General features: G+C 44.4%; 1 protein-coding gene across 2 annotated transcripts in view; it reads left to right on the top strand.

Moving 5' to 3' along the window:
• Window positions 1-25,245, top strand: part of SCN5A (sodium voltage-gated channel alpha subunit 5) — a 184,023-nt gene that overhangs the window by 105,588 nt on the left and 53,190 nt on the right. The window contains exons 17-18 of one of the 2 annotated variants that reach the window (XM_064162881.1): window positions 14,176-14,319; window positions 21,035-21,155. In XM_064162881.1, coding sequence (XP_064018951.1) covers window positions 14,176-14,319; window positions 21,035-21,155 — 265 coding nt within the window. Of the gene's footprint in view, window positions 1-14,172; window positions 14,320-21,034; window positions 21,156-25,245 lie in introns of both variants that reach the window. The other variant, XM_064162879.1, reaches the window with a different exon arrangement.

Below are 25,245 nucleotides of genomic sequence, written 5' to 3'. Positions count from 1 at the left end.
TGGAGGCTGACAAGGCACCAGAGGAAGAGAGAAGATATGGCAACCGTGTGTATTCAGACAGGGAGGAATATTTGCCTGGTCTTTGGTGTGACATAGCAGATTTTTGTTTTCCCCAGAGCACTCAGTAATAAAGGCTGAATTTGTTTTGGGAGTTGAGGTGTTGTGTGGAACAGAGAAGAAAAGAACTTAACGGGAACACTTTTCTTTCTCTCCTTCCCCCTCTTCCCCTTTCTACCAGCTTTATCTCTTGGTTCCATACACCATGTCTAGTTAATACTTTCCAGACTCACCATCCTTGATCCAGCATCCTCTGATGCTGGCTGAGACCCATGGAGTTCAGCTGGCACTGGATCAAAGCTCCTGTTTCAGATCTAGCTGTCAGGAGGGATCCTGAATCTCTCGGTTGAACGGAAGAAAATTCTGAAACAAAACTGTCCCTAGAGAAGGGCTGTCCTCAGGAAGCCCCAAGAAAGGACTTTGTGTCAGCAGGCAGGCACAAATTGTCTGCTAAATGCTCATTTCTGCTGCAGCGCTGCAGAGATCTGTCCAGTGCCTGCACATCTGGTACCGACAAGTCAGACACATCCATCCTGCCTTTGGTGCCGTGGCCAGCAAGGGGTCAGGGAATGGCTCATCAAACCCCACTGCATGAATGGACACCAGGGCTACTGAAAGAGAGAAGGGCTCTGAATGTTTTTGATAAACACTTCCAGGGACTCGCTGTGTTTTCAAAGGACTGCATTCAGTGCAATGCCCTGAGGATCGGGATGGGTGGCAGGGGTAGTATCTGTGGTTTTCTTTGAAGCCCTTCTCTATTTCCAGTGTTGTATTAGTTAAAACCTACAAAGCAGGGTACACATCCAAAGTGAGATAAGAATATAGCAGTTGAGTTTCTTAGTGTCAGCCAATCTGATTGATTTAAATGCCTTTGATAATGTGTTTTGGGTTTGGTTCATTTGGTTTTCTTTTTGGCATTTCAAGATGTTCACACCTTTCTGCTACGTCTGACACAAGCTTTAGAACTCAGAAATTTTTCTGCATGATGCAAGGCAAAGGTTTGCTGCAAGTTTACATGTTAAGTGTCCCTGATGCCTGGAAATCTGGAGGTGTCCATGCACACATGTGCTTGTTGCTTCTCTCTTTTCCAAGTAGCAGTGTTACAACTGCAAGCTAAGCTGCAGCATAGAGGAAGGAGAGTTCAGGGGTTTTACATCTTGTCGTATCCTAAAAGTGTAGGTGGTGGTGTCTGCATTAGCAGACGGGAGGGAGAGCCTCCCAGGTCAGGTAAATGTGGAATTAGACCTTTTATGAGATCTGGGTCATGAGGGAGAGAACTGGTGTAGAAAAAGAGAGATTTTGGTGAAATAGAAGTCTGGACAGAAGTTGATTTAAAAATGTTAAGAAAAAAATCCTTAAATGGTTTCAGTAATATTGAAACATTTTCATGTGCAACATAACCATCAGAGATGCAGAGCCAAACAGTGGAGAGAACAAAAGCCAGCAGGAGAAGCAAACCAAAATGCTCTTTTCCTGCTCCAGCTTTTAACCATTTTCCAATGAACATTGGAGCAGCTTTGTCACTGTGCCATAAGATATTTGGGATGCAGTGAAGTAACAGAGTTCACTGCTAGTGTGTGTGTTCAGTGGAAGGCATGGAGTTGAAAAATGTATTAATTAGCTTTGTCATTAGTGTTTTCCAGGCTCGACAAACAGCTGCTGCAGGTCGCTGCTATTCTCCTCTGCGTAGCCCTGATCAGTGGTTTACAACCTTGGTCTGAGGGCCTGAGGGCTCTCTTGCTGCAAAGGTCCAAACAAGGAGCAAGTTCATACTGGATTTCTAGAGAGAAAAATGTGTGCATGCAATTCAAAGACTGAAAAATACATCAGCATAATAAATAAACAGAAATAGGAAGAAGCTCAACAGCAGAAATTATAATTGTGTTATGAGCTTTGCATTTGCTTTCCTGCAAAGCCCTAAGAAATCTGCACAGCTGTAAATGTCTCGTTGAGGAGCAGAGCCATGAGGAAGCAGATCCCAAATGATTTAAAGATCTTTCATTTTTAGTGGTGCCCATTCCAAAGATGGGCTCACAAAAAACCCTCTCTTGATCAACACGCAGGCTACTGCAGAAGGAATTGTCACAGCTGGATGTCAGTGTAGATCCCAATTCCCTGGATACAGGATTGTGGGCATTACAGTGTGGTGACCTCTGTATCGTGGAGAGCCCTGTGAGACTCTGGGAAATAAACTTCATAGAAACAGTGAATGCCAGGTTGGAAGGGACCTCACCTGATCAGGTGAATCTGGAGTGCCCAGTGGTGGGGACTCCACCACTTCTTATTCCACCCACCAATTCTGTGAAAAGGTTCCCTCTTGTGTCCGATGGGAATCTCCCCAGGACTAACTTGTACTCATTATCCCTTGCCTTATCCATTTGATTCCTTGTGAAAAAGGAGTCTCCATCTCCCTTGTAGCCACTCTCTAGATACTGGAACATGCAATAGCTTCCTGTTCTCAGGAGTGAATAAACCCAGTTCTGTCAGCCTTTCCTCCAAAGCACTCCTCCCCAGTGCCATTCTCTGGACACTCTCCAGCGTGTCCATGTCTTTTCTTACACAGCAGGGACCAAAATTGAACACAATATGGCCCAACAAGTGCTGAGCAGAGTGGGATAGTGACTTCTTTATCTCTGCTGGTGGTGCCCTTGTTGTTGCACCCCAGCGTGCTGTTGGCTTTCTTGGCGGCAGCACTCACTCCCAGAATCTTTAGAGTGCTAACTCCATGGGGCTCCTTTACATCCTTCCCTCCAGGATGGCCACAGCAGCGTTCACAAAGGGAGAACAACATAAGCAAGACCAAAACTTACATGACTGCAGTGAGCGGGCACAATTACGGTGAAGTATATTTGTGCATGGAGGGCATCTTACAGCAACAAAACGAGCTACCAGGGGATGCTAAACATTCACATCTATTCTAATTTTCCTCTAATTATGATCCATAGTTTTACATATTTAAGTATTTCAGTATGCCCAAAGAGAATCTGCATGTATATTTACTGCTCAGGAGAAGACAGTGTACTCTGCTTCCCTTTAAAGTCGTCGGCTGACCTGGAATTGAGCTGCCTTTGGCAAGGTTGCGGGAGCCTGCCTTCCTCCTCGTGCAAGTAGACTGTGGGGCAAAAGCATGAAAAAGAGGCCAAAAGGAAGCTCATTAAAAAAAGAATACATGTGTGTGGACCTCTCAAGTGCATGACTGGGTAAATCTGCACAGTCCTTATGCACCCTTTATGCTTTCCCTCTCAGCTGAAGATCGTAGACAATATTCTGTTCCTCGTGGCCTCACATCAGTCTAGACTCATCCAGCACGATGGACAGGCTAAAGAGTGGCTGGTCTAGGGCAGAACCGCAAAGTTATTGATCCCAGTGGAGTACTTTAAGGTGATGATCAGCTCAGCTTACAGCTCCTCTACCAATGCTGGGCTCTTCCCATGGTCACAAACCTAGCCTGAGAAATGGACCCCAGAGTGTTAGATACAGCAGTAACAGATTTTGTATGATGAGAAGTCCTTCTGTGCCTGCACGTTTTTCCTCTGAGTAATAGAAATGTCCACGTTGAAGCTTCAGCTGCCATTTCTATTATTAAAGCTTGCACTGGAGCAGCTGTTTTCCTGAAAGCTGCCAATTTGTGGCAGTGTCATTGAGAGGGTTCTGGAGGAACGAGCCCCCTGATAGCTTCACAATCTCCTTTGATTACTAAGATGCAAGTGAGATGCTCTGATGGCTTTGAGAGCCAGGAGACACATGCCTGTAGCCCACACATACAGTGAAAGGATCAGAAAGAAAAGCAGAGCACTAGAAGCTAGGACAGGTTTGAGGCTGGCAGAAGAGGAGTGAGGCTGAGAAAGGATCACCTTGAACTTACTGTGTGGTAAGCGTCGGTGCTGGTTACTGTGACGTTTAGCTTGTGTCTTTACCTAAGCCCTGCTCACAGTGCAGGGGAAGTGTCACCCTGTCAGTCTGTGAGAGTTCTTCAAGATTTGATAACTGTAGCCTGACAATGAGAACAAGAATAACTGTCTTCCATTTTTCCCTATCTTGGAGATGTATATTTTAACTATGGATTGTCCTTGCAGGAAGACAGCTCCTAAAGGCTCAGCAACAACTGCAGTAATATGCTGACTGCATCTTCTCAGGGTTCTTTTGGGCCCACGTTTTGGCTTTCTAGATGATTAAAATGTGGCAATTATTTTCTTGAACGCCCTCAGCATGTTTTGTAATTGCTTGTAAAGATCATCTTTTCCTATGTGACATCAACTTGCAGTCTCCTGAAGGAGTAGGATCCAGATTATGGAGCAAGTGAGGTGATGGGACAGTTCAGTGTGCACAGCAGTTCACCTGACACAGTGAACTCTACCAGCACCTACCTGAAATTGAACGTTTCATCCATCAGAGGGGTTTGTACCATTTACATTAGATATATAAGCCCAGAGCTTAAGCCCTACTTTAGTATTGCTTAACCTTCCAGGTGCCCACAGCTGTAGCCCAGAATGATGTGTGTCTTTTTCTCAGTGACATCACTTTGTGATTCAGATGATTCCTGTAATTCATGGACTAAAGATCTCCCCAGGAGAGTAGCGCTGGGTGTCCCTGAATCAGTCCCCAGAGTAGTGTCCTGCACTTAGACTGTTGAGCTCTGTCACATTTCTGTTACTCTGGTCCCCAGTGATGTCCAGGTCTTTCCCCATGCCATCTGGACCATTTTCTGCATTGATAAGTTCCTACAGCCAGCCAACCTAAGAAAATGGCTTTACCCTCTCCTTGTTGTTTGAGTCAGCACAACAATGTTGGTACTGCTCCCTCACCTTTCTGAAATGTAATTACTTACCTGGATATGTCTGCAGCATGCCACAGAGCAGCAAATCCAGGCTGTGGTGGCTGGTGGCTCTTGGCCACATCTGCCCCTGTGCAGTGGCAAAGGCAGGCATGGCTGCTGCTCTCTGCAGAGGTAACACCTTTGTGTTTTCACATGGAGCACAGCACCGAGCCAGCAGCACTTGTCTGCTTGTCTTCAGAAAATGCCATTATTGATTTGTTCCGACGGAGTGACTAATTGGGTCATATGGAAAGTGCTGGCTGCCTGCTGCCAGGATGGAGCTCTGCAGCTCCTTGCCCCTTCCTCGACACCAGGCATGCACACCGTGGGCGTGCTGCCTTTCAGTGCAGGGTGACCGGGTCTCAGCTCCCACCGTGGCTAATTTGTGCCATCCTGAGTTTGCAAAGCAGGTGGAGGGCTGCCCTGTCCTCTTGCCTGAGGTTTACTCCTGGCTTTGGAACTCCTTAAATAGCAGAGAGTTGCTGTTGTGCCTGCCAGGGCTCACCTTTCCATGACCTGGCAGGAAATACTGCCTGTGGGAAGGGGACACTATCTTTCATTGCCTTTCAGGGTTTCCCAGTTTCCCACCTGCACAATGGGCTTTTTCTAGACCCCTCCAAGTCAGAGCAGCAGCTCTGCTGTGATTTCAAAGAAGTCTGGGTGTGGGTCTGCACAGAGCACCCAAGGGTGTACATTGCCTGGGTTTTTGCACACCAGATGAGTATTTGTTGTCCAGGATCACACTCTGCATTGGCAATCATACTCACTGTTTTGTCTCAGCTGGCAGTTCTCCCCTCATGTATATCCTAGAGTAGGCTCCACTAAATGCACCTCCCAGGAAAATCCAGCCTCTGTGCACATCAGGGACAGGGTTGGCTGCCACAACAGCCTTAATTCAGTGGCAGCTTCTATATTGCCCTCAACTGGACCAAAACCCCAGACACCTCAGACTTCTTTCCTCTTCTTGTCCATGTTTATTTCAGAATTAGGGACTCAGTTTATGTCATTTGACAAGTTTAAACTATTTCTGATGGCCTTTTTTGTGAGTTTCTGTCAGTAAGAAATTCATCATTTTGAGGTCAAGGAGGACCATTAGGACCATGTCGGTTGCACTTCCCCATAACACTGAGTCAGAGACTCAAAGCACTAATTTCTGCACAGAGCCTGTAAGTTTATTTTAGGTATGCTACTTCATTTCTAAGGCAGAGAAAGGAATGAAGTGTCTCAGGTAACACAGAGTTCACCGCCTGCATCTGGACCCACATCTGTTTCCTTTGTATGCAGTGGAAACTTTACTGTACAATTTCTGTGCATTACAGACCTGCTCCTAAACCTGGTGTGACTTTGTAAAACCCACTAGGATGCTTCCACGTTGACATAAGTGTAGCTGAAATTACTGAGAATTGCTATTAAAAAATGCCACTTCATAAAGACTTTTTCTGAAAGATTGTTTCTGACAGCACCTTTATGCTCCTAATAATTCTAACATCTATAAGTCAGAGATACCACCAGGTCCTCTGTGTATTTGACAGGGTACATTAATTTCAGCCTTTTACTTTACTGTCAGGGGCTGTAATGCCCTTTCAAACAGTATTTATCTTCCATCTGTTTTCAGGTCCAGTCTGTGGGACACATTGTCTGTTAGTGCAACTGGATAAAGTACCACTGAGTTCTGTGGACGGCCTCCCAGTTCTTACTGACAGCAGAGCGAGCCCAGGTGTATACACGCGTGCAGCATGCCATCAGTCTTACAGTGTTCTTCATGTCAGCTTTACTTAGGCCAATCTTTTCCTGATCATTAAGTAAGAGAGCAGGGGTTTCCATGCTTGTTCCATGCAGAGTTTGCCTGGATTTCTCCCTTTTTCAGCTGTATGTTTTGCTTTGCGTTCCTTGACAAATGCATAGAGCTCAGTGGCTTGCTAATTATTTTCAACACTAAAAGTAGACTCTTTCTGCATTTATTGCCTTTGGAAAGGCAGCAGTGAGGGAAAAGGGCTGCAAATCACAGCAGCAGATTTAAAGCAGCTACATCCTCCTCTTTGCTTCTGCACATAGAAAGACGTTTGTGTTATTTTGCTCCGGCAGGATGGGGCAGAAGGAGAAGCCTCCGTGTCAGATCTCTGCTGACGTGATTAAAGCAGTCACACTGCAAACAAAGGGGTTTAGGGTGCTTATTCAGTGCACGGTGGCGAGGAAATGTATTTGTTCACAGCATAATGCCTGAGGTGCAAGAAGCACAGGGAGCTGATGGAGGAGAGAAAGAGAGAAAAAGGGGAAAGGGCTGCCATTGAAAGAGCTGATATCAGGCGTAGCGGACTTGACAACATGCATTTGGACAAGTGCCCAGGCCGTGGACTACGTGTCAGTCACAGCTTACTGGGTGCCATTTCCCAGTATCCATATCCCTCCCTGGAGCAAAACGCTGCCCAGAAATGAGCATTTCTGGCTGTTTGTGCCTTTGCTAAAGAAAATGCTGACATTTGGCATTTGGGACAGAATGAGCAGCCGCCAGTTCCCCAGCAGCTCCCACGCCAAGGCAGGCCGTGCCTGCGTGCCTGTCTCGTTCCCGTTATTTGTTCCCATCAAGTAATTACTCCCATTAATGATGGTCCAAAATAGGAAGGTTTAACATAATGGCTGTTTTGTTGCTGTTGCCTGTAATGATAGGAGGCTTCTGCCACGATCACAATATTAACGCCTTATTTGGTTGAAGCTTTCTGGGTTATTTCAGGCGCTCACAGTCACTGCACTTCGAGGCAAACTTCCAAACTTTAAACTTCCATCAGAGGAGCCCATTAGTTTGAGTCTTTCATATTATACTGTGGAGAGATCCCAATTACCAAATGAAACACAAAGTAGATTGTGATTAAACTTCAAAATGCAATTTAGCAGAAGGTATTAGCTTGAACTCTGAACAATGAACACTTATGAAACACTTTCACTGCCTATTTAAGCCTATTGAATTGATAACAGGCTAAATTAGCTTTGGCAGTTCATCTTTTTGCCAAGTTCTGCCACTTAGACTAATTTTAAGAGTCAACCCTTGGAATAATGAATCTGTGTTTTATTATGGGCGATGCGTTGCCCAGTGTGGGAAGAGATCTTAGGCCAGCAAGCCAGAAGCCATTAGAAATAATGTGCCTTGCTCCTCCATGGCCAGAGTTCAGGTGCTTAGAGTGTCTTGGATTAATCTGAGATGGAGCAGTGCTGAACTGCTCTTTCCCTCCTTGAGGGATGACGTTTGGCAAGGCGCTCAGCACTTGTGCAGTTAGTGGCTATGATGATGTTTGCCTGGCAGTTTTATTTCACCTTTGTTTAAAATGGCAGGGTGGTTCCAGGGAGATTTCTGCTCTTAACGGCCCCTGCTGAGCAGCTGTGGTTTCTGGCCAGCCTTAGCCATTCCAAATGTTAAAGGCCAGGTTCTGATATTTTTACCCAGCTAAGTACTCACAGGTGCATCATTTTTTTTAGAACAAGTACTGCAATTCTCTGCCAAATATCCTGGGACTTCCAGGGGGAAACATTGTGTTTCCTAGGTCTACCTGGAGGACAAGTTCTGTGTTTAGCTGCCTAGGTGTAACTAAACTTCGGTGGCTTTAGTTCCGACAGATAACAGAACTCCCTTGGGACCTGTGGACATCCAAATTGGGGGCATAATTTCGTCAACCCAAGGTCTGGGCAACAGGTTTATGCTTTTTCTGAACTCAGAGACTTACTGTGTTTAATCTGGCCATGTTGCTCTTCTGCATGTGTTGGTGATTGGAGTTTTAATAAACAGGGTCTTTAGAAAGGTTGGTTCATGAAAAAAGAAAGGAAAAAAAAAAGAATTGAGGGAGGAGTAGGTCAGAACTGAAAACCTGAACAAAACCCAGTTTGCTGTGCTAGCCTAATGTCTGGCTGTTTCTGCCAAAGAGGAACGATGGACCTGCTGGCATACGATGGAGAATGGAGTTGGCCAGGCTCAAATAATCAGGTTTAGGCTTTCCCACGTGCATAGCCTTTGGAGGAACCTTCAGGTCTTAAATTATACACTTGTGTTGCAATCTTGGGGTAGAACTTCACACTGTTTACATTAGTCTGGTAATGAAATGCACTTGTAAAGAAACACAGAGTAGCAGCAGTCCTCTCTGTCTCTTAGCTTGAGTCTTAGCAGTGCAGTGCGGTACGACTCACTCCAGATATTCCTCTGCTTTCCCCTTAATCTGAATAGATTGCAACTCTGCTTTTCAGAAACAATTCTTCAGAGCAGGTCAGAACTTCTCAAATGTGCACATTTAAAACTGACAGCTGCACACCAACCTCTTAAGGATTTTTATTCCGAGCAGAATAAGTGATATTAGTCCTCTGCTTCTCATGTTAAAGCAGCAAGGAGGTTTTCCTGATGTGTTTGGTGGGTTCTCTTCCCATGCTGAATGTACAGAAAGCTGAGTTCACTGATTTTACTGGTGCCACAAGGTTTTACATTTATTTGTGAGGAGAATCAAGCTCACAAGCGACCTCCTCTCGTAATAAGAACCCGTGATTCATCTTCCCAGTTTGTGGTTATTTTTTCTCTCCCATTTTAGCTCAGAGTTTTCAAGGCTTTTCAGAAAGACTGAGCTCAGCATATCTGAGAGTTGTCAGCCTGACAACTCTGCAGACCGTAGTCTCCTGTTTGCTTTACACACAGAACAGGTGTGCCTGGGTGCAGGCAGTATTTCGGCAGCATGACAATCTGCTTGCTTCTCCACTTACACAGAGGTAGGATATAAACAGTTCCATTTTCTCCGTCATTACTTCTTGGCGTCTTCGCAGAAGAAGGGTGCCAGTTACTAGAAGCAAACTGTTGCAGAGAAATGATGCCAATTGCTACCAGGCACAGGAATTTTGTGAGATCTGTAGCTGTCTACAAGGAGGAATACAAACATCAACAATTACTTTAGAAACAGTCTTCTTGTAACTACATATGCCATGCTGCTGGTCTGGTTTACTGTACCTGTAAAGCTCCTCAGACTCTTGTTATGGTTTTTGTATCCAAAAAATGGCTGTAGGATAGCTGCTTCGGCTGAGCTGTGTTTCACAGGAAGGCTCAGTGTCTTCTATGAATGGCTAAAGCAGAAGTCTTTCTGTTGCAAACATCCCTGTCTGCTGCTGATGTTTCCTCTGACAAGTAGGCAGATTTTACCCCATGGTAAAGCAGAATCCCACCTCTATGACCAAGCATGTGCAGACTGGTTTGAGTGGGCCAGGATGACCTTCCACTGCTCTGAGTCTGCACCTGGAAATGTCCTGACCAGCTCATTCCTGAAAAGGGACTGCAGATCCTGAGCATCCATATAATCCCTTTACTGTCTCAACATTGGTCCTCAATGAGTGAGAGATGCGTGTGTCTATTGAGAGGTGAGAGAAGATGCACAGGGTAGAAGCTTCCCTTTGCACTGCAGGGTGAGTAGAGGGCAGTTTGCATTTGTGCTGTCTCACCAGAGACAGGGAACACCCTGTCCACCTCATAAAACTGACTCGATCACACCACAACCTTTGTTCTTGCTTGCCAGCTCTACAGTGACAATTGCAAGCAGGGAGGGTGTCAGAGACAATTCTCTCTTGCCACCCCACCTGCTTGGGACAGGAAGCTTCCTGCCATCAAAGGCTTTGCACATTTTCTTTCCCACAACAGGGACAAATGTTACAAACCAAAGTTAAGTTCTAGGAAGCAAGTGAAGCATCAGTAGAACACATTTGAGCTGATCATGCTCTGAAAGGCAGGTCCTGGGATCCTCTTTCTAAATTTGTTTGCACAAGATGGAAAAAATTGTCTTTCCACGGGGAAGGAATAAGATTAATCTGTGCTGATGACAGGTATTTGTCTTGTTTTGCCAACTGCAAGTCCTCCTTCCAAAGGAGTGGCATTTGCACTAATCCCCATTTGAGCCTCAGACAATTAGCCAATCTCTGCTTTTCAGAGGCACAGCACAGTGTGGAGCCTTTATATGTATTTGTGTCAGCAAACAAGTATGTGAGCCTATGCACACACTTGAGATGTCACCCAGATGATGCAGCATTTTCAAGCCAGTTGCTGTTTTTCTGGTGCCACAACTGGCCTGCAGCATGCAAAGGGGCAACAGTGGGTCTGACCTACTCCCTGTGCTGACTACCAGTGTGGTGCTGGCAGGATTTTAGGGAACACAGGAGAGCAGATGTCGGCAAACTTTTGGGTTGTGCTGCAAAGGAGCTGTCCTGTGCTCCCAACCCTGCGTTTGCACTCACTGAGTTTGTCTGTGGCTGAATGGTTTCACTTTATAAATTATGAAAACAAGCAAATCAATAAATATTACCATCATGTGTATTGCCTTGGCAACCTGGCACTTGATACAGAAATTAAAACCAGATTATATAAACCACCCACGCTGGGGAGGGAGCTTTACAGCAGATAAACCTGCTGCTGGCGCTGCCAGAACAACAAATCATCTGGAATCAGAACAAAGGCAAACAACCCAAAGTTAAACAACATGAACCAAAGGCACCTTCTCCCAGACAGGTCTGTGCTGGTCCTCAGGTGCTGTGTGGTGAGACTGCTCCATCCCTTACAGTGGCTTACAAGGGATGGCAGCGGTTGCTTGCACAAAACTCTCTAGATTCCTTTTGGGATCACAGCACCACAGAATTTCTTAGATTGGCAAAGCCTTTCAAGCTCCTCCAGTCCAATCATTAGTTTCACACTGGAAAGTCCTTGACTAAACCAAATCCCTCAGCACAACATCTATGAATGGCTATGGTTGGAAAGGACCACCAGATCATCCAGTCCAACCTTCATCCCAGCAGCCTTCATCACCAGACCATAGCACCACATCCACTCTCCTTTTAAACACCTCCAGGGATGGTGACTCCACCACCTCCTTGGGCAGCCTGGTCCAGTGCTGACCACCCACTCAGGAAAGAACTTCCTCCCAGCAGCCAACCTAAACCTCCCCTGATGCAACTTCAGGCCATTTCCTCTTGTCCTAGCATTAGTAATTCTCCCAGTTTATAAATTGGCAGGGTGAGTTTGAAAGCAGAGGATGAACTGGATTCTTTTCCAAGCACATGTACACTAGACAATTTACCAGCATATATTTAATCAGTTTTAATTAGCATTAACTCTTCAGATGCTTGGTACAAGCATGATTTCAGGGGAGCAGCTGAGCCTGCATTTCCTGGAGTTTATAGTCTCTAACAAAGTCTTGCTACCACGCAAAGGGGTTAGCAAAAGAGAAGTGGTGTAAATTGGGCAGTGGACTTTATCTTAGTGCAGTCATTTGCTTTACAACTCAAATGCGCGTTAGGTCAGCTGAATTACGTAGTCTGTTCTCCTACACTGCCTTGTTCCAACTGAATACGAGTGCACCTTTCTGTGTAAGTGAACTTGAGATGTCACCTCAGATTCCATTGCCCTTTGCACATGAAGCAATTGTTTCTGCTGTTTTGGGGCTATAACCAATAAGGTGCCATTAGGATTGCTTAGTACCAAGCTGTATGAACACTGCATTGAGAAGAAGAGGCTTTGGCCTGCAAAGGTCAGTGCCAAGCTGTGCCTAGAGTCGTATGCAGTACATTCTGATGCGGAGGGTACAGGCTTGGACGTCCATAATTTAATTTATTAAAGTTAGAATCTGTTTTAGACCACATGCCTTCTGAAGCAGGAAACAAGTAATTTGATTTTAAATTAATTTGCTGGAAACACAGAGAGACATTTGAAAGGGCTGGTACGAACCCGGCAGTCTGAAAGTATTTATACGGAGAGCAATTTGCTTAACCAACTGCTTCCTTTGTGTCATCTGTTCTTTCAGATAGTTATATTTGGAATAAAGTGGGGTTTTTTCTGCTCCTGGTACCTCTTGAGAGACTCCCTGTGGTTATGTGGCTTTAGAACTGAGGCAGGTAGGCTGTGGCTGCCTGGGGAAGGGAAACTCACTTAATACATGAATAATGTTGAATGTCAGTCAAGCAAGAGGGGGAAAAAAGAGGTGGACAAGTGAAAGATAAATAGGTTTAAATAATTCCTGTTGAAATCCTGGTATGCTTGTAATTTTTTTCTCAGCATGGAAGTCCTTCTGTAAGCAATTCAGCACAGCTCTTTGAAACTGGCTAGGGTTTTATTAATATCTTACTAGCAGTGTCAGGATGAGCAATGGTAGTTCTGTGAGCAGCTACAGAGGTTTCAGAGGAATCCCTGTCTCAGGTGAATCAATAAAGCCACACGGATTTAGACCAGCAGAGAACCTGCGCCTTCAGATGCAGGCACCAGCCCTGCCAACGGTACTCTCCTCTGCCGTCAGTCCTGGAAGTACTTCCAGAGAGCTCAGCAGCAGTAATCATCACCCCAGGAAAGAGTGGCTGTATTTAATGGCACTGTTCATTCCAGTAAGCACTGGGTCTAGTCAGATGTGTTTGCAGGAAAAAATACTAAACACTGCTTTGACCTTGAGAGGTTATGGAGGTTCCTTCTCTAGAGACTTTCCAAACCCTGTGCGGTCGGCCCGAGGTGATCCTTCTTTGGCAGCTGGGTTGGACTTTATGGTCTCCAGAGATCCCTTCCAACCCTTACCTTTCATGATTCTATGGTTCCAGAGTCCATCTGTTTTTAAGGACATGCTTAATGGTGTGCTTTCCTTTCAACCTGTGGTTAACTTTGTTGGCATCAGTGAGTGCAGTGTAGCCTTAAGTGTTTTGCTGAATAGGAGCTGCTGGATTTGATGTGTTTACCTGCAGGTTTTCCAGGTCAGCTTTTAGGTGCCTTTTATCTCTTCTGGTGAACTTGGCGTTTTCCTCCCCTTTAATGTGTATCTTGTCTCCTCTGGTTGTGCTTTTCTCCCCCGTGTTTCGAGCAGGCTCATAGCACAGCGCTGGGTGTTGTGCTGGTGCCTTTCTCCGGATTTAACACTGAGTATCACCACCTCCGAGGGCGGCCCTCAGTTATTCAGCTGAACTGCAAGTGCCTTTCTGTGAGCCTCAGGTCACTGAGGGAAGGTTGAGTCTCAAAAGCAGACTCAAAATGGATATTTTAAGGGAATTTCCTCCCAATCCAGCAACAACATCTGGGAAAAAAAATGGCTAGTTTGTATTTCCCTTTTCTACAGCCACATATCTTGGCACATCCAGTTGTGAAAGCTCTAAAGTTACAGCATAAGCTTTTGTTACCAGGTTTCTTGCCATTTACGTTAAGGTGCCATCCCCTGACAAGTATAGCCCAGATTATTTTCTTTCCTAGCTGGGAAGTTCTCCTTAAGAAATAAGCATGCTATCAAAGAAAAGAAAATAAACCCATCTAGGATTATTTCCAGCAGGACAAACAGCTGCAGCTGAGGGGGCAGCGATGCCAAAGCCCAGGCGTCCGGAGTCAGAACTCTGAGATTTGTGAAGAGTTAAGTGAGTTGCACGTGGATAAGCAGCTGAAGGCTGAGCCACCACCTCCACTAGGGCAAAAAGAGGTAACAGAAACAACTTTCCTGCCTGGTACTGCATGCAATCCATTGCACCAGCTCCATAGTGCATGCCACTGACTTTTGTGGTGTTTATGGCTTGTAAAAACACATCACTCAAGGGGTAGGAAAGCAGTGGTACACCATAGGTATTGCAGTCTTTGTAAAGAAGAGATTTTATTGTTATAAAAATAATTGGAAAGCTTGGAAAATGTGCATTATAAAATAAGATGGGATTGTAAGAGGCTTTGGGAAACAAACAAACAAACCAACCAAACAAAAACCCCACCCACAACAACCAAAAGGCCACAACCTAAAATCGTATGTAATGCTACTGTCTTCTTTTAGGAGCACATATTTGAGTGAGGGTTTCCCACTAAAAAGTGTCTCTAAGTGTGGCGTCTGCTGACTTGGCAGATCTGTACCTTAAGTTCTCTCTGTCACAGACTGCCATTCTTTTTTCCTGTTAGCACACACAGAAGGATGGTGCAACAATTTAAATAGCTGAAGTGAAGATGCTAACCAAATAGTAAGCCTGGGGTCATTCAGCTGGTGTTGGCCCAAGTGGAGCTCGCTCATGTACAGACACATCCATGTTTATGTTCAGTTTGTAGGGTTATCTTGTCCTTGTAATCATGAATACCATAAACACCTGAATGGGCACTGTATGCAGAGTGAGTCCAGGCTCTACATTTGCAGTATCCTCCTGGGGGGATTTCTTTCCCATTCAGATTTAGCATTTTATTGACAAATCATTGCAGTCACTGTTAGAAACTGATAGAATCCTCTCTTTGTAACTGGAGGGTTTGGGTCATGACTCTATAGCTCCTTGAGATTGGAACTAGTAGTGGATTTGGGGGGGGCTAAACTAGTGAAAAGTAAAGAGTGGCACAGTATCAATCTGCATCATGTCCTTCTCAGCTCTGCTAGAAAACCCGGCAAGTTTGTGCCAGTAGGACTCGACCCCGTGAAAGCTCCACAGGGCAACAAGAAACAGACTCATCTCAGAGCTCACCTTCTCCAGGCCTGCTGATTCATATTTTCATATGGGGTGGAATATACTGAGTTAAATGAAGACTTGTGCATCTGAACTTGCTTGAGCCTCCTTTGTAGTCAGTGGGGATCTGGAGGCAGAGTAGTTTGGTACATATGTCTCATCTCCAAATGAAAGCAACAGTTTAATTAAGTCAGATGAATCCTCTTCCAAAAGTGTCTGTTTCTTTCAACTGGTTATAAAGGGAACCTACTGTAACTAAGTGAGCTGTACACTTAGGTGAGCTAACTTCTGCTCACAGGAAACCAAAATCCTCTATCCTTGAAGCATTTCTTTAAGGAGCAATCCTTCTTGCCAGAATACTTTCTGGTCTACTGAACTTCATCTTCCAAAACAAAAGGTCTCAAACTTTAGAGGAAGGAGACCTGAATATTTGATATTTCAGTCTCAGGGCAGGGAGGAAATTATATATATATTTACCAAAGAAAGCTAAACCTTTAGAAGACAGTTTCAGGAACTTTTCTCTCTGGAGATTAGGTATCTCTCGTGTCTAAACATCTCTTTGAGATAAACCCTGTGATGCTAACATGAAGGCTGGAAAGCTGTGTCCTTTTTTTAGTGCTGCAACAAAATGTCATGATAAATCAGGAACATTCTACCCTTGATATATTCAGCAACATCGTGATAAAGACATAATCCCCATTTCCTCCCTCAACTTTCAAAGGGTCCTGGGACACAAATGTCACCTTTCTATAGTGGAGTATAATTGATTCTATTTGCAGCCACTTAGAGAGAGGTGGAGGAATATGGCAGCAATCCAGGGATGATCTGAAATCAAACGGAAGTTCACATGAGGCTATGAATGCCAACATGAAAGAACAAAGCCCGGAGGATGCTATTTTTGAAGGCCAGATCTTGTGTGGACGTTACATACTTAGAGTCCTCCTATTCAGTAGTCTTTGTCCTGGCACACAAGGACATGCTAATTGTCTTTATGATGGATGTCCCAAGAACATGCAGCTAGCCAAATAAAGCCAGCAACTGTGAAGGAGTGATAGATTTGGTATGCCCAGGAGACAGGGCTTTGGGTGATTCAGTCAACAACAGGAAGCATTGTGTGCCTCCTGAATAAACCACTTGATGTCAGAAAAGGGCACATTGTAAAAAACAAATAAATTAATCAATAATAACTAGATAGATAAATAAATAAATAGTAAAATGAATAATAGAAATTACATGATACAAATTCATCCTATGTGCATCGTCAGAAAGACACCACAGAAATAAAAGCGTTGCTCTCACAGGTGGATAAGACCTCAGAGAGCAAACTGGTTGATTTCTCTGCCAAAAGACTACCCCACTAAGTATCTTACAGAGCTTTGCAGAATCTCCCTCTGTAGGTGTCAGACAGCTTAGATTTCTTCATTTACTGAAGGAAACATTTCGGTTGTTTAGAAATCTCATGGCCAGGTGCATTGCCTAATGGCCAGGATTTTTGTCTTTGAAGTATCATTTCACTGCTCTCTTTTTCCACTTTTACCCATCATTATCTTTTTATGAATGGACATAACTTCATGTAAGGCTGTTATTTGCTTCCTCTTGCCTTTGGCTGAGCCCCTCAAGCCACACACCATTGTTCCTCTGTTTAATTATTTCTTGTAAATCAGTGTCTCAGTGCCCTCTTTCTGAATTGTTTTACCTCTTCTTTGCAACTCTCTCAACTGCTCCTTTTTGGAGTTGCTCTGTCAAAGATTAAGCACAACATTTCAGATACAAATTCCACAGAATCAGAAGGAGAGGAAGTGGCACATTTTCTGGACGTGTTTGTTCTGTATGGTTTTTCTATATTGTTATATTCCACTGCAAAACCAAGTCTAATTTTTTAAATGTTGCTCCAGGTTTCTAAGGTTTCAACTGAAATTTTCCCTGAATTCTCTCATTTGGACTGTTCTGACCCAAGTCCCATTTTGCCATGTTCTCTCTATGGTTCACTTCTCTTTTCCTTTCTGCTCCCTCAGTTTCAATGCTCTCTCCAGTTCAGTGTTATCAGCTAGCATAAGGATTATACTGATATCTCTTCTATATCTCCAGGGAAGATAATGCTGACTCTAATCCTTATAGCCCTCCTCCTCTGAAAAGAAAGTTTATGCTGTATTTGGCTCCTTAGGGTGGCTTTTCTCCACACAGCAGTGGAAGAATTCAAGCCAATTACAATTTATTTTGAAAGTAGACTTTGCTGTAACAGACATCTAGGAGGTTTTGAAGGTTTCTGTATCGTATGTCAATTTGATCTACTGAGACTGTGATTATCAAAGGTGAGGGAGAGAGCAGGGGATGTGAGAGAGTTAAGCCTTGGCCAAACATTGCCTTTCAGTGAGGTTTAAGCATCTCACTGCTAAAGGCTTTTTAAAAACCTCATTCAGATCAATGTGTCCCTGTTACAGACACAAATATGGGGTGTGGAAGCCCTGCTCAGGTTAAAACAGCCTCTTCACATGTAGAACTTGCCTCTGCAGCATGGATACCTGCACCAGAGGGAGGTCTTGCAAAGGGGCTTCTGTCAGATCCCTTTGTCTCTGCCTGGCGCACTGCTCCACTCTTGTTCCCAGAAAGAAGAAGATTTTGTATTTGTCCTTTTTGCCTTCTTTTGGCCTCATTGTGCCCTGTCTGCGTACAGTACTCTTAGCAGACAGGAGAGGCAGCTCGCTGCCTTTATGTGTCTACAGTATTTCACTCCCAAAAGCCATTCTCCCTTTCTCCTCCGAGCCTTTGTTTCATTTACTGTAATCACCGGCTACAGCCCGTGGTTAGTGATCTGTGATTCCCATGATTATTCCCTTTCCCCCTTCTCTGAGCTCAGTGTTGTGTTTACTTACTGCTTCTCTCCTGGGCCGTTTCCAGCTTTCCATGAGCGCTCACTATCGATCGCTAATGATGTGTTAACTCGGCGTGCTGGATCCCTTTACCCTGCCATGTGCCTTGTCTGGCTCTGCTGATTTGCATACCTTTCAGGCTTTCGAGATAGTTCTCTGCTTACATCTGCATTCGTTCTGACAGCCTCTCCCCCTTCTTTTTATTGACCCCCTTGTTGGATTCTTTGAAAAGTAGTTTATTTTCTTAGGCAAGTGAATTTTGTCAGTTACATCTCCCCGTCACTTGTTACAGTATCCCTAGCTCGTTTCTTTCTATCACTGACTTCACGGAAACCTTCCTAATCCCTTTAACCTTCATGGCAACGAGTAACCTTTGCTTCTTTCCTAAGAGCTTTCCTAATCTTTCCCTCCTCTCCCATATAGTTCATTCTTTTTCTAGTCCCACTTTGGACCCTCAAACATTTGTCTGGTGTTTTCTGAATCCATCTCCGCTGCCTCTTCTTTAATGAAGGCTTTTCAGAAGCAATCCTGTCTATTTTGTCTTGCATGTTCCCCACCTCCCTTTGACACTGGGATTCTAGTATCTTCTGAAAAGTCCTCCTGATAAATAACTCTTGAGAATTCTTGGTTCTTTAAGATGCCTTCCTCGTATTCTAATATAATTGCATCATACTGTGTTCTGTAACTCTCCTAACCTGTCTCTGCTAAATCCAGCTCTCTGACAATGCTGTTGAGCTGTTGCTGTTCTCACTGTATACTTTGACTTCTGTCTGTTGGTAAGAATTATATCCAACAAGACTTCTTTTCTCACTGGAGCCCCTATTTTCTACATCCTACAGCTGTATATCATTTAGGAGCATTTTGGTAGTCTCTGTTGTGATAGATTCGTAAGAGAACAGACAATGTCTAAAGGCATTCCCTAATGAACAATACCAGAAAGCTCTGGCTGTGCTAAAACTTGGCATGATATTTTTTTCCACCCTCATATACTATTGGTAGTCTGTAGAAAATGGGCTCTGTACAGCAGCTGCATACTGAATATGGATTTTTAAGAAGCTTTATCCGTGTATTTGACCTGTGCTTTCTGTTCTGACTCTTTTTAAAAGGTCTCTCCTTGATTGTTTGCAGTCCTTTTCAGGAGAGCATTAAAAACTCTAGCCAAGATTATGACCTTCTGGATGCTGCAGCTAATTGCAAACAAGTAGCTTCCATCCCTGCTCGCAAGCGTTGCTGGAATGTTCAGTCTTACCCATTTTACCCCAGGTCCAGCATTTCTCTGAATTCAGCTATAAATTTTGCATTGGCTGTCTATACTGGAAACCAGAGGGCCCATTTCCACATTAATAATAAATACCTAAAGCTGCGCCTGTTCTCTAACTCCATCACCATCATCTTCAGGAAAGTAGCATTTATGTGCCATCTGACTCTGGCATAGGTTGTTTAAAAGCATGAGTAAGTACTACTGGCCCCTTTTGTTGTCTGTTTTTAAACTGAAACAGTAGTATTGCAAGACGAAGCACAACATTTCAGTAGGTACTCAAACAATGAGGCAGTTATCAAACAATCCACTGCTGACTCCTGCTTGTAGCTATTTTGCGTTCATGTGACCTATGGAAAATGCCAGCTTTGGTGTTACTCACTTACAGTACTCTAATAGAGTGAGGAGAGGAAAAACCAAAGCAAAACCAAAAGGTGAGGAGGGTTGGGCATGTATTAGATCTTTCACCTTAGTGGCCTGAATAATCAAGTGAAATACAATTTTGCATTAACACAAAATAGGAAAGTTTTATTGTAGCTAGTAAGATAAAGCCTGGGAAAGACATCCTGCTTTCCTCCAAAGAAAATGGCTTGGATCTGTTAAAAGAGAGTTTCAGCCCGAAATGAAATGTCTTCCTCATATTTGGGTGACATTTAATCAGGTGTCTTACCTCTTTTAATAGCAAATTCACCCTCTAAAACAATTTTCTAAAGTGCTAAATTCCCTAGAAATGTTTTACCCAGGTCTGCTTGAGAGTTCCTGCTCTGAACAGGTAAGACAACCAATGCTTCAGGGAGAGGGACTGTTCTTGTCCCTGTCTTGCAAAGGAGGCTTTGAGAAACACTGGATGTATACAACATGCCTAAGATGATGGTGTCAAATATTCCAGGCATGGGATAGAGATGATGAAAGGCTTTTAAAAGCTGTATGTCCCTCCTCCTGCATCACCTTAAGATCAAAAGTGTGTGACCAAGAAGCAAGGGACCAAATCATGTGTTCCTGCAGCACTGTGTGAGTGCTTTCTGCTGGTAGAGTGATTTCTGCTCATCTCAGAGGAGAAACTGTGTCAGCAGGGAGCAGATCATGGTCATGGCTGCCAAGGGGCAGATTTCACCCATCAGAGGTGGATGAGAAGTCTCAGGAATGAAACCCTGGAGACAGGAACCCAGCAGAGGTCATCAAATTCATCCTTCAGTATTTTAGGAGCTACGTTCCACTTCTGCCCCCACCCCTAGTCTAAAGGTGTGAGCCTCCAGGATGTACAAGCCTTAAGATCATGAGTGGCTCCATCATTCCAAGCTTCCACCTACCATCAACGCTTGATGGCTGCTCACTGTCTTTCTGCAGTTTGCTTCTCTGTTTCTTTAAAGAGTAAGTTCTGTGTGTTAACTTTTTGTTCTTGTTGATGAGTCAACTGCTAGCTCCCTGCAGCGTAGGCAGGGCTGTTACCTGAGGATGGGCACCAGGTGCAGTGCATGGCAGTGTCTCTGTTGTGGTGGCTTTAGCTGGGATATTGGTTAGTACAATAAAAACTCAGCCACTTCCTCCAGGGCAATTGATCAATTTGTTTTCCTCATCTTTGCTCTTGGTGACAACAAGCTTGATGAAATCAGTCTTTCTGAAGGCAGCACAGTGGATTTGACAAATCCTGCAGAACTGCTGGAGCAGATCCCTGAGTTTGCTGAGGAGCTGATGGAGCCTGAAGATTGCTTCCCTGAAGGTAAGGGCCTGCATATTTTGCTGCTATGCTGTGGCAAGAAACCTTCTCTTCTCTTAGTGAGCATCTCTCCACCTTTACACTGCATTGTTCTGGCTGCTTGCTGTGGTATTTCACTGGATGCTCTTAATTTCTTGCTCCAAATGCACACTCAAAAATCACTTGTTATCAGCATTAGTCTCTGAATTGCCAAGGGGAGATAAGCCAAAAGCATGCTCGAAATGACTATGCAGCTTCTACATGCTAGGATATTTTTAATCATAATTTGTCCAATAAAGGGTTTGAGGTTTTTTAATGTTGACTTTTCTGACATGACCAATGAAGATTTTTGCCTGCCAGTGTGTGTAGACTGACCAGATCAGGGTGTTTTTGTTGCTTAAATGTAGGTAGGTAGTTAGCAGAAGCTGCCTGAAGAGTTTGTGAGTCCCAGGGACTCTTTCCCACTCATTTTAAGGGATGTTAAGATTGGCACATCTTGTACATTCATCTGACCAGGATGTGGTATGTAAAGGGTATTTTACTTAATTACTTTAGATAACAACAATTCACATTTACATAACTCTTTTATACTTAATTGCAGCATATTTTGTTCATTTTCTTAACAGTCACCTCCTTCAGAACCCAGCTACAACAGAAGATCTATTTTAAAGTAAATATTTAAAGTAAAAATAACAACTTAAGCTGTTTCTCCTCAGACTGAGTTTTATTCCAAGAGCTATCTCAGCTTCCTTATTTTCCCTTAAAACTGGGTTAGGAAAAGTTAGCTGAATGCTAGTCTATTCCCTTGAAAATTCAAGAATTATTCTAAATAAAACCAGAGCTGCTCAGATGGAATCAGACAGAGATGGTTTGCTGGGCATTTGAATGCCCCTGAAGTCAGCAAAAATGTGCATCTCTGTATCTGTGAGAAAGATGATTGAATGAGGTAAGGGAGCCCTTCAGGGCTTACAAATGTCCCTAAGATCTAAACATTGTTTTGGCAGCTCTGCTTAAAAGCAGTAGCCAAAAATTAATGCAGCTGTGGAAGGAAGCTTGGTGTAACTACTCTGGCCCATAGAGTAACATTTAGACAACAGATCTGGTGTTTTCCTTCTTTCACAATCTATCTCTTAATGAGGCAAGTGAATAGCAATCTCTGCTGTGCACAGCAAAGAGAGAAATGTCTAACTGCTGAAACAACCAGGGCTAGCCAGCTGCTGGCTTGCCAATCTGGAAGCCACGTCTGGCCATGATCACCTGCCTGTTTCTGAAAGAATTAAGGTGGGCATCACACCCCCACCACTTCATCCCCAGAGCAGCAGCACTCTGCAGTTTGCTCTTTCTTAAAATAACCTCAAACTCTATTGTGCAGGAGCAGATTATCAGAGCTTCTCCAGTGCTGACAGTGGAACACAGGGCAGCAAATGGTGCTCCTTTAGGTGGATCACTGGAAGCATTATGCTACCTTTGAAACTCGCTTGCCAACCTGGCAGTAGAGAGTTGCAGAAATGAGGCTGAACCTCACGTTTGTTCTGCATGACATTCAAGCTTCTGCTCCCTTCACCCTGAGCCATCCTTGCCCTTGCTTTTTGGCTTTTATTCTTCATGTCTCCTAGTTTCTCACCAGTCCCACAAGTCAGAGCATTTTCCTCTTTACCCAGAGTACAGCCAGTTGAGCCTTGAACTCTGAATGGGAATTGAAGGACAGCCTGCTCCCAGCCCTTGGCCCAGTGCAAGGTGTCTGGGGGGACTGGGGGTGCAGTTGGAGGTGACATATCTACTCTGCTTTCCTGTATGGAGCATATCCATACAGATTTTTCAGAGGCTGCCGTGTAGTCCAAGTGTGATCACATTCTTTGTGGATTTGACAAAAGTTTATGAACTTGACACATGAAATGTCCACTCATAAAATTTCAAGTGAAAATACAGTAAGCTGCAAGTCCAAGTGATTGTCACTGCAATGCAGTAACATTTGTTTTCATTTATGAAGAAGAACAAAATGTTTTCCTATAATCTTACATTTACTACTTTCCAATATTTTAACCAGGACTTAACAATGCAATTAAACTTCATAGAATCAAGCAGCTTGGAAGAGACCTCCAAGCTCATCCAGTCCAACCTAGCACCCAGCCCTGGCCAGTCAACCAGACCATGGCACTAAGTGCCCCAGCCAGGCTTGGCTTCAACACCTCCAGGCACGGCCACTCCACCACCTCCTTGGGCAGCCCATTCCAATGCCAGTCACTCTCTCTGGCAACAACTTCCTCCTAACATCCAGACTAGATCTCCCCCGGCACAACTTGAGACTGTGTCCCCTTGTTCTGCTGCTGCAGTTATCATTTCAGTCTAGATAAAAAACAAGCAAGCAATCAAGCAATCTGGCTACCTCAGATGGCTATAAAGTACTGAAATGGAAATGTTGAAGGGGATACACTGGACAGGATAATCTAGAATGGCCTTTACTGTCTTGCAATAAAGAGATACGAGAGTATTTGCTCTTGCTGGGAGGCTAGTATTTTGGAGAGAGGGAGATTAGGTGAGGGGAAGAGGGAGAGCAGGAGGGGATGGGTTAACTTCTTACTGTGTAAGCTCACCAGCTCTCTAAAGTCAAACTATGACATTTCTGAACACATCCAGCTTAGGTTATGTCCTGAACAAATATGTTCCAAATTCAGCCCCCTTTTTGAGATAACAAAGGCAAGGAAGATAATGCATGTTCTTGAAATAGTTGCTGGAAGTTGCTGAGGTCACAGTTTTCCTGGAGTTGGGTGACCCAGATAAGCCATAGGTCACTTTTTCATGGGGAGACTTGTTAATTCCTTATCATCTCAAAATAGCTTTGATTAGGGTCTGTGGGGAATATTCTTGGGTTAGGAAATATGAAGCCAAGGTAGGGTCAGAACTCTGTCAGATAGCAAGTTTTGCTGGGAAACCCCTGACAGAAATGGAGATGCCATTCTTGTTGCCAGTGGATGGGAAAGCAACATCTAGGCAATGCCAGCTGTTCAGGCACTTTTCCCTAGAGATGCCTCCTGTTGCCTCCATCGGTATGTGTTCTCTGCATCAAAACCTGCTATCTGTCTGGACATTATCTTCTGTGCCTCATAGAAGGTCATCCAGAGAGAGCCCCCTGGCCCCAGCAGGCTCCTCATTCCCAGACCCTAATAGGAGAAAGTTTTCACCAAGCCCTTGAGCGTAATTCCCCAGCTGCTGCCCGCTGGCAAAGGTTTCAAGCCAGTATCATCAGATGGTCACGCAAGCATGAGCTCCTTGCCCAACTCGTGGTTGATGGCAACTCGTGACACCAAGGGCGCCCAAAGCTGGGTTTTCATGTGACTGCCTAGGAGCAACTGTGCAGCTGGGTAGTGCCACACGCCAGTGAAGTTCCTCTGATTCACGTCGGGCTCTGCGTTGAGCCCTCTCCAACCACACTTAGTGGCTCTTTAGAAATGAACAAAGAGGAGCAAAATCAGGCCGCTAAAACTGAGCAAATCTGAACTGAGCTATAGGCAGTGCCACGAGATGATGTTTGAAAGCTAAATGCTACCCCACCGTGCCCAACAAAATGCATTCATTGTTGTCCAACCAAGCAAGCAAAACCCAACATGGAACAACCCTGAGTATCTCTTTCCTCCAGCCAGAATACCCACGGTGCAGTGTATTTTTCCATCAGGAAGGCCACCTTAGTGTTTTGTGGCATACAATTTTCATATAACAGAAGATTCTCAGAGTCCCAGAGCATATCATGTAAAGAATGAATTAATTCATGTTAGGCAGGCCTTCTGGATTTCAGTTCATCCACCCCCTCACTCAGAGCAGGGCCGGCATTGGTAGAGACCAGGCTGCCTGCTGCCTTTGCTTCAAGGCATCGCATGATCATTTATTGTGACCTCCAAGAGGACAAGTTTTGAGGAGATAAACAAGAAATGTACATTTGTAAAGCCCTTGAAAGAGCAAAACCACCTGGTAGGCTGTGGCTTTGTCAGATGCTCTCTTGGCAGCACATGGTTGTAGTATGTAAGAAAAGACTCAGACCTTTGTAGCTGTCTTGGATACTCAAATGCTGGAGACAGTGATGGCAAATATCTTCCCTGTCAGCCTCAGAGATGCCCAA

The sequence above is a fragment of the Pogoniulus pusillus genome, chromosome 23 (genome assembly GCF_015220805.1).
Source record: "Pogoniulus pusillus isolate bPogPus1 chromosome 23, bPogPus1.pri, whole genome shotgun sequence".
Taxonomy (NCBI): Eukaryota; Metazoa; Chordata; class Aves; order Piciformes; family Lybiidae; genus Pogoniulus; species Pogoniulus pusillus.
This window is presented reverse-complemented; position numbering and strand designations above follow the sequence as displayed.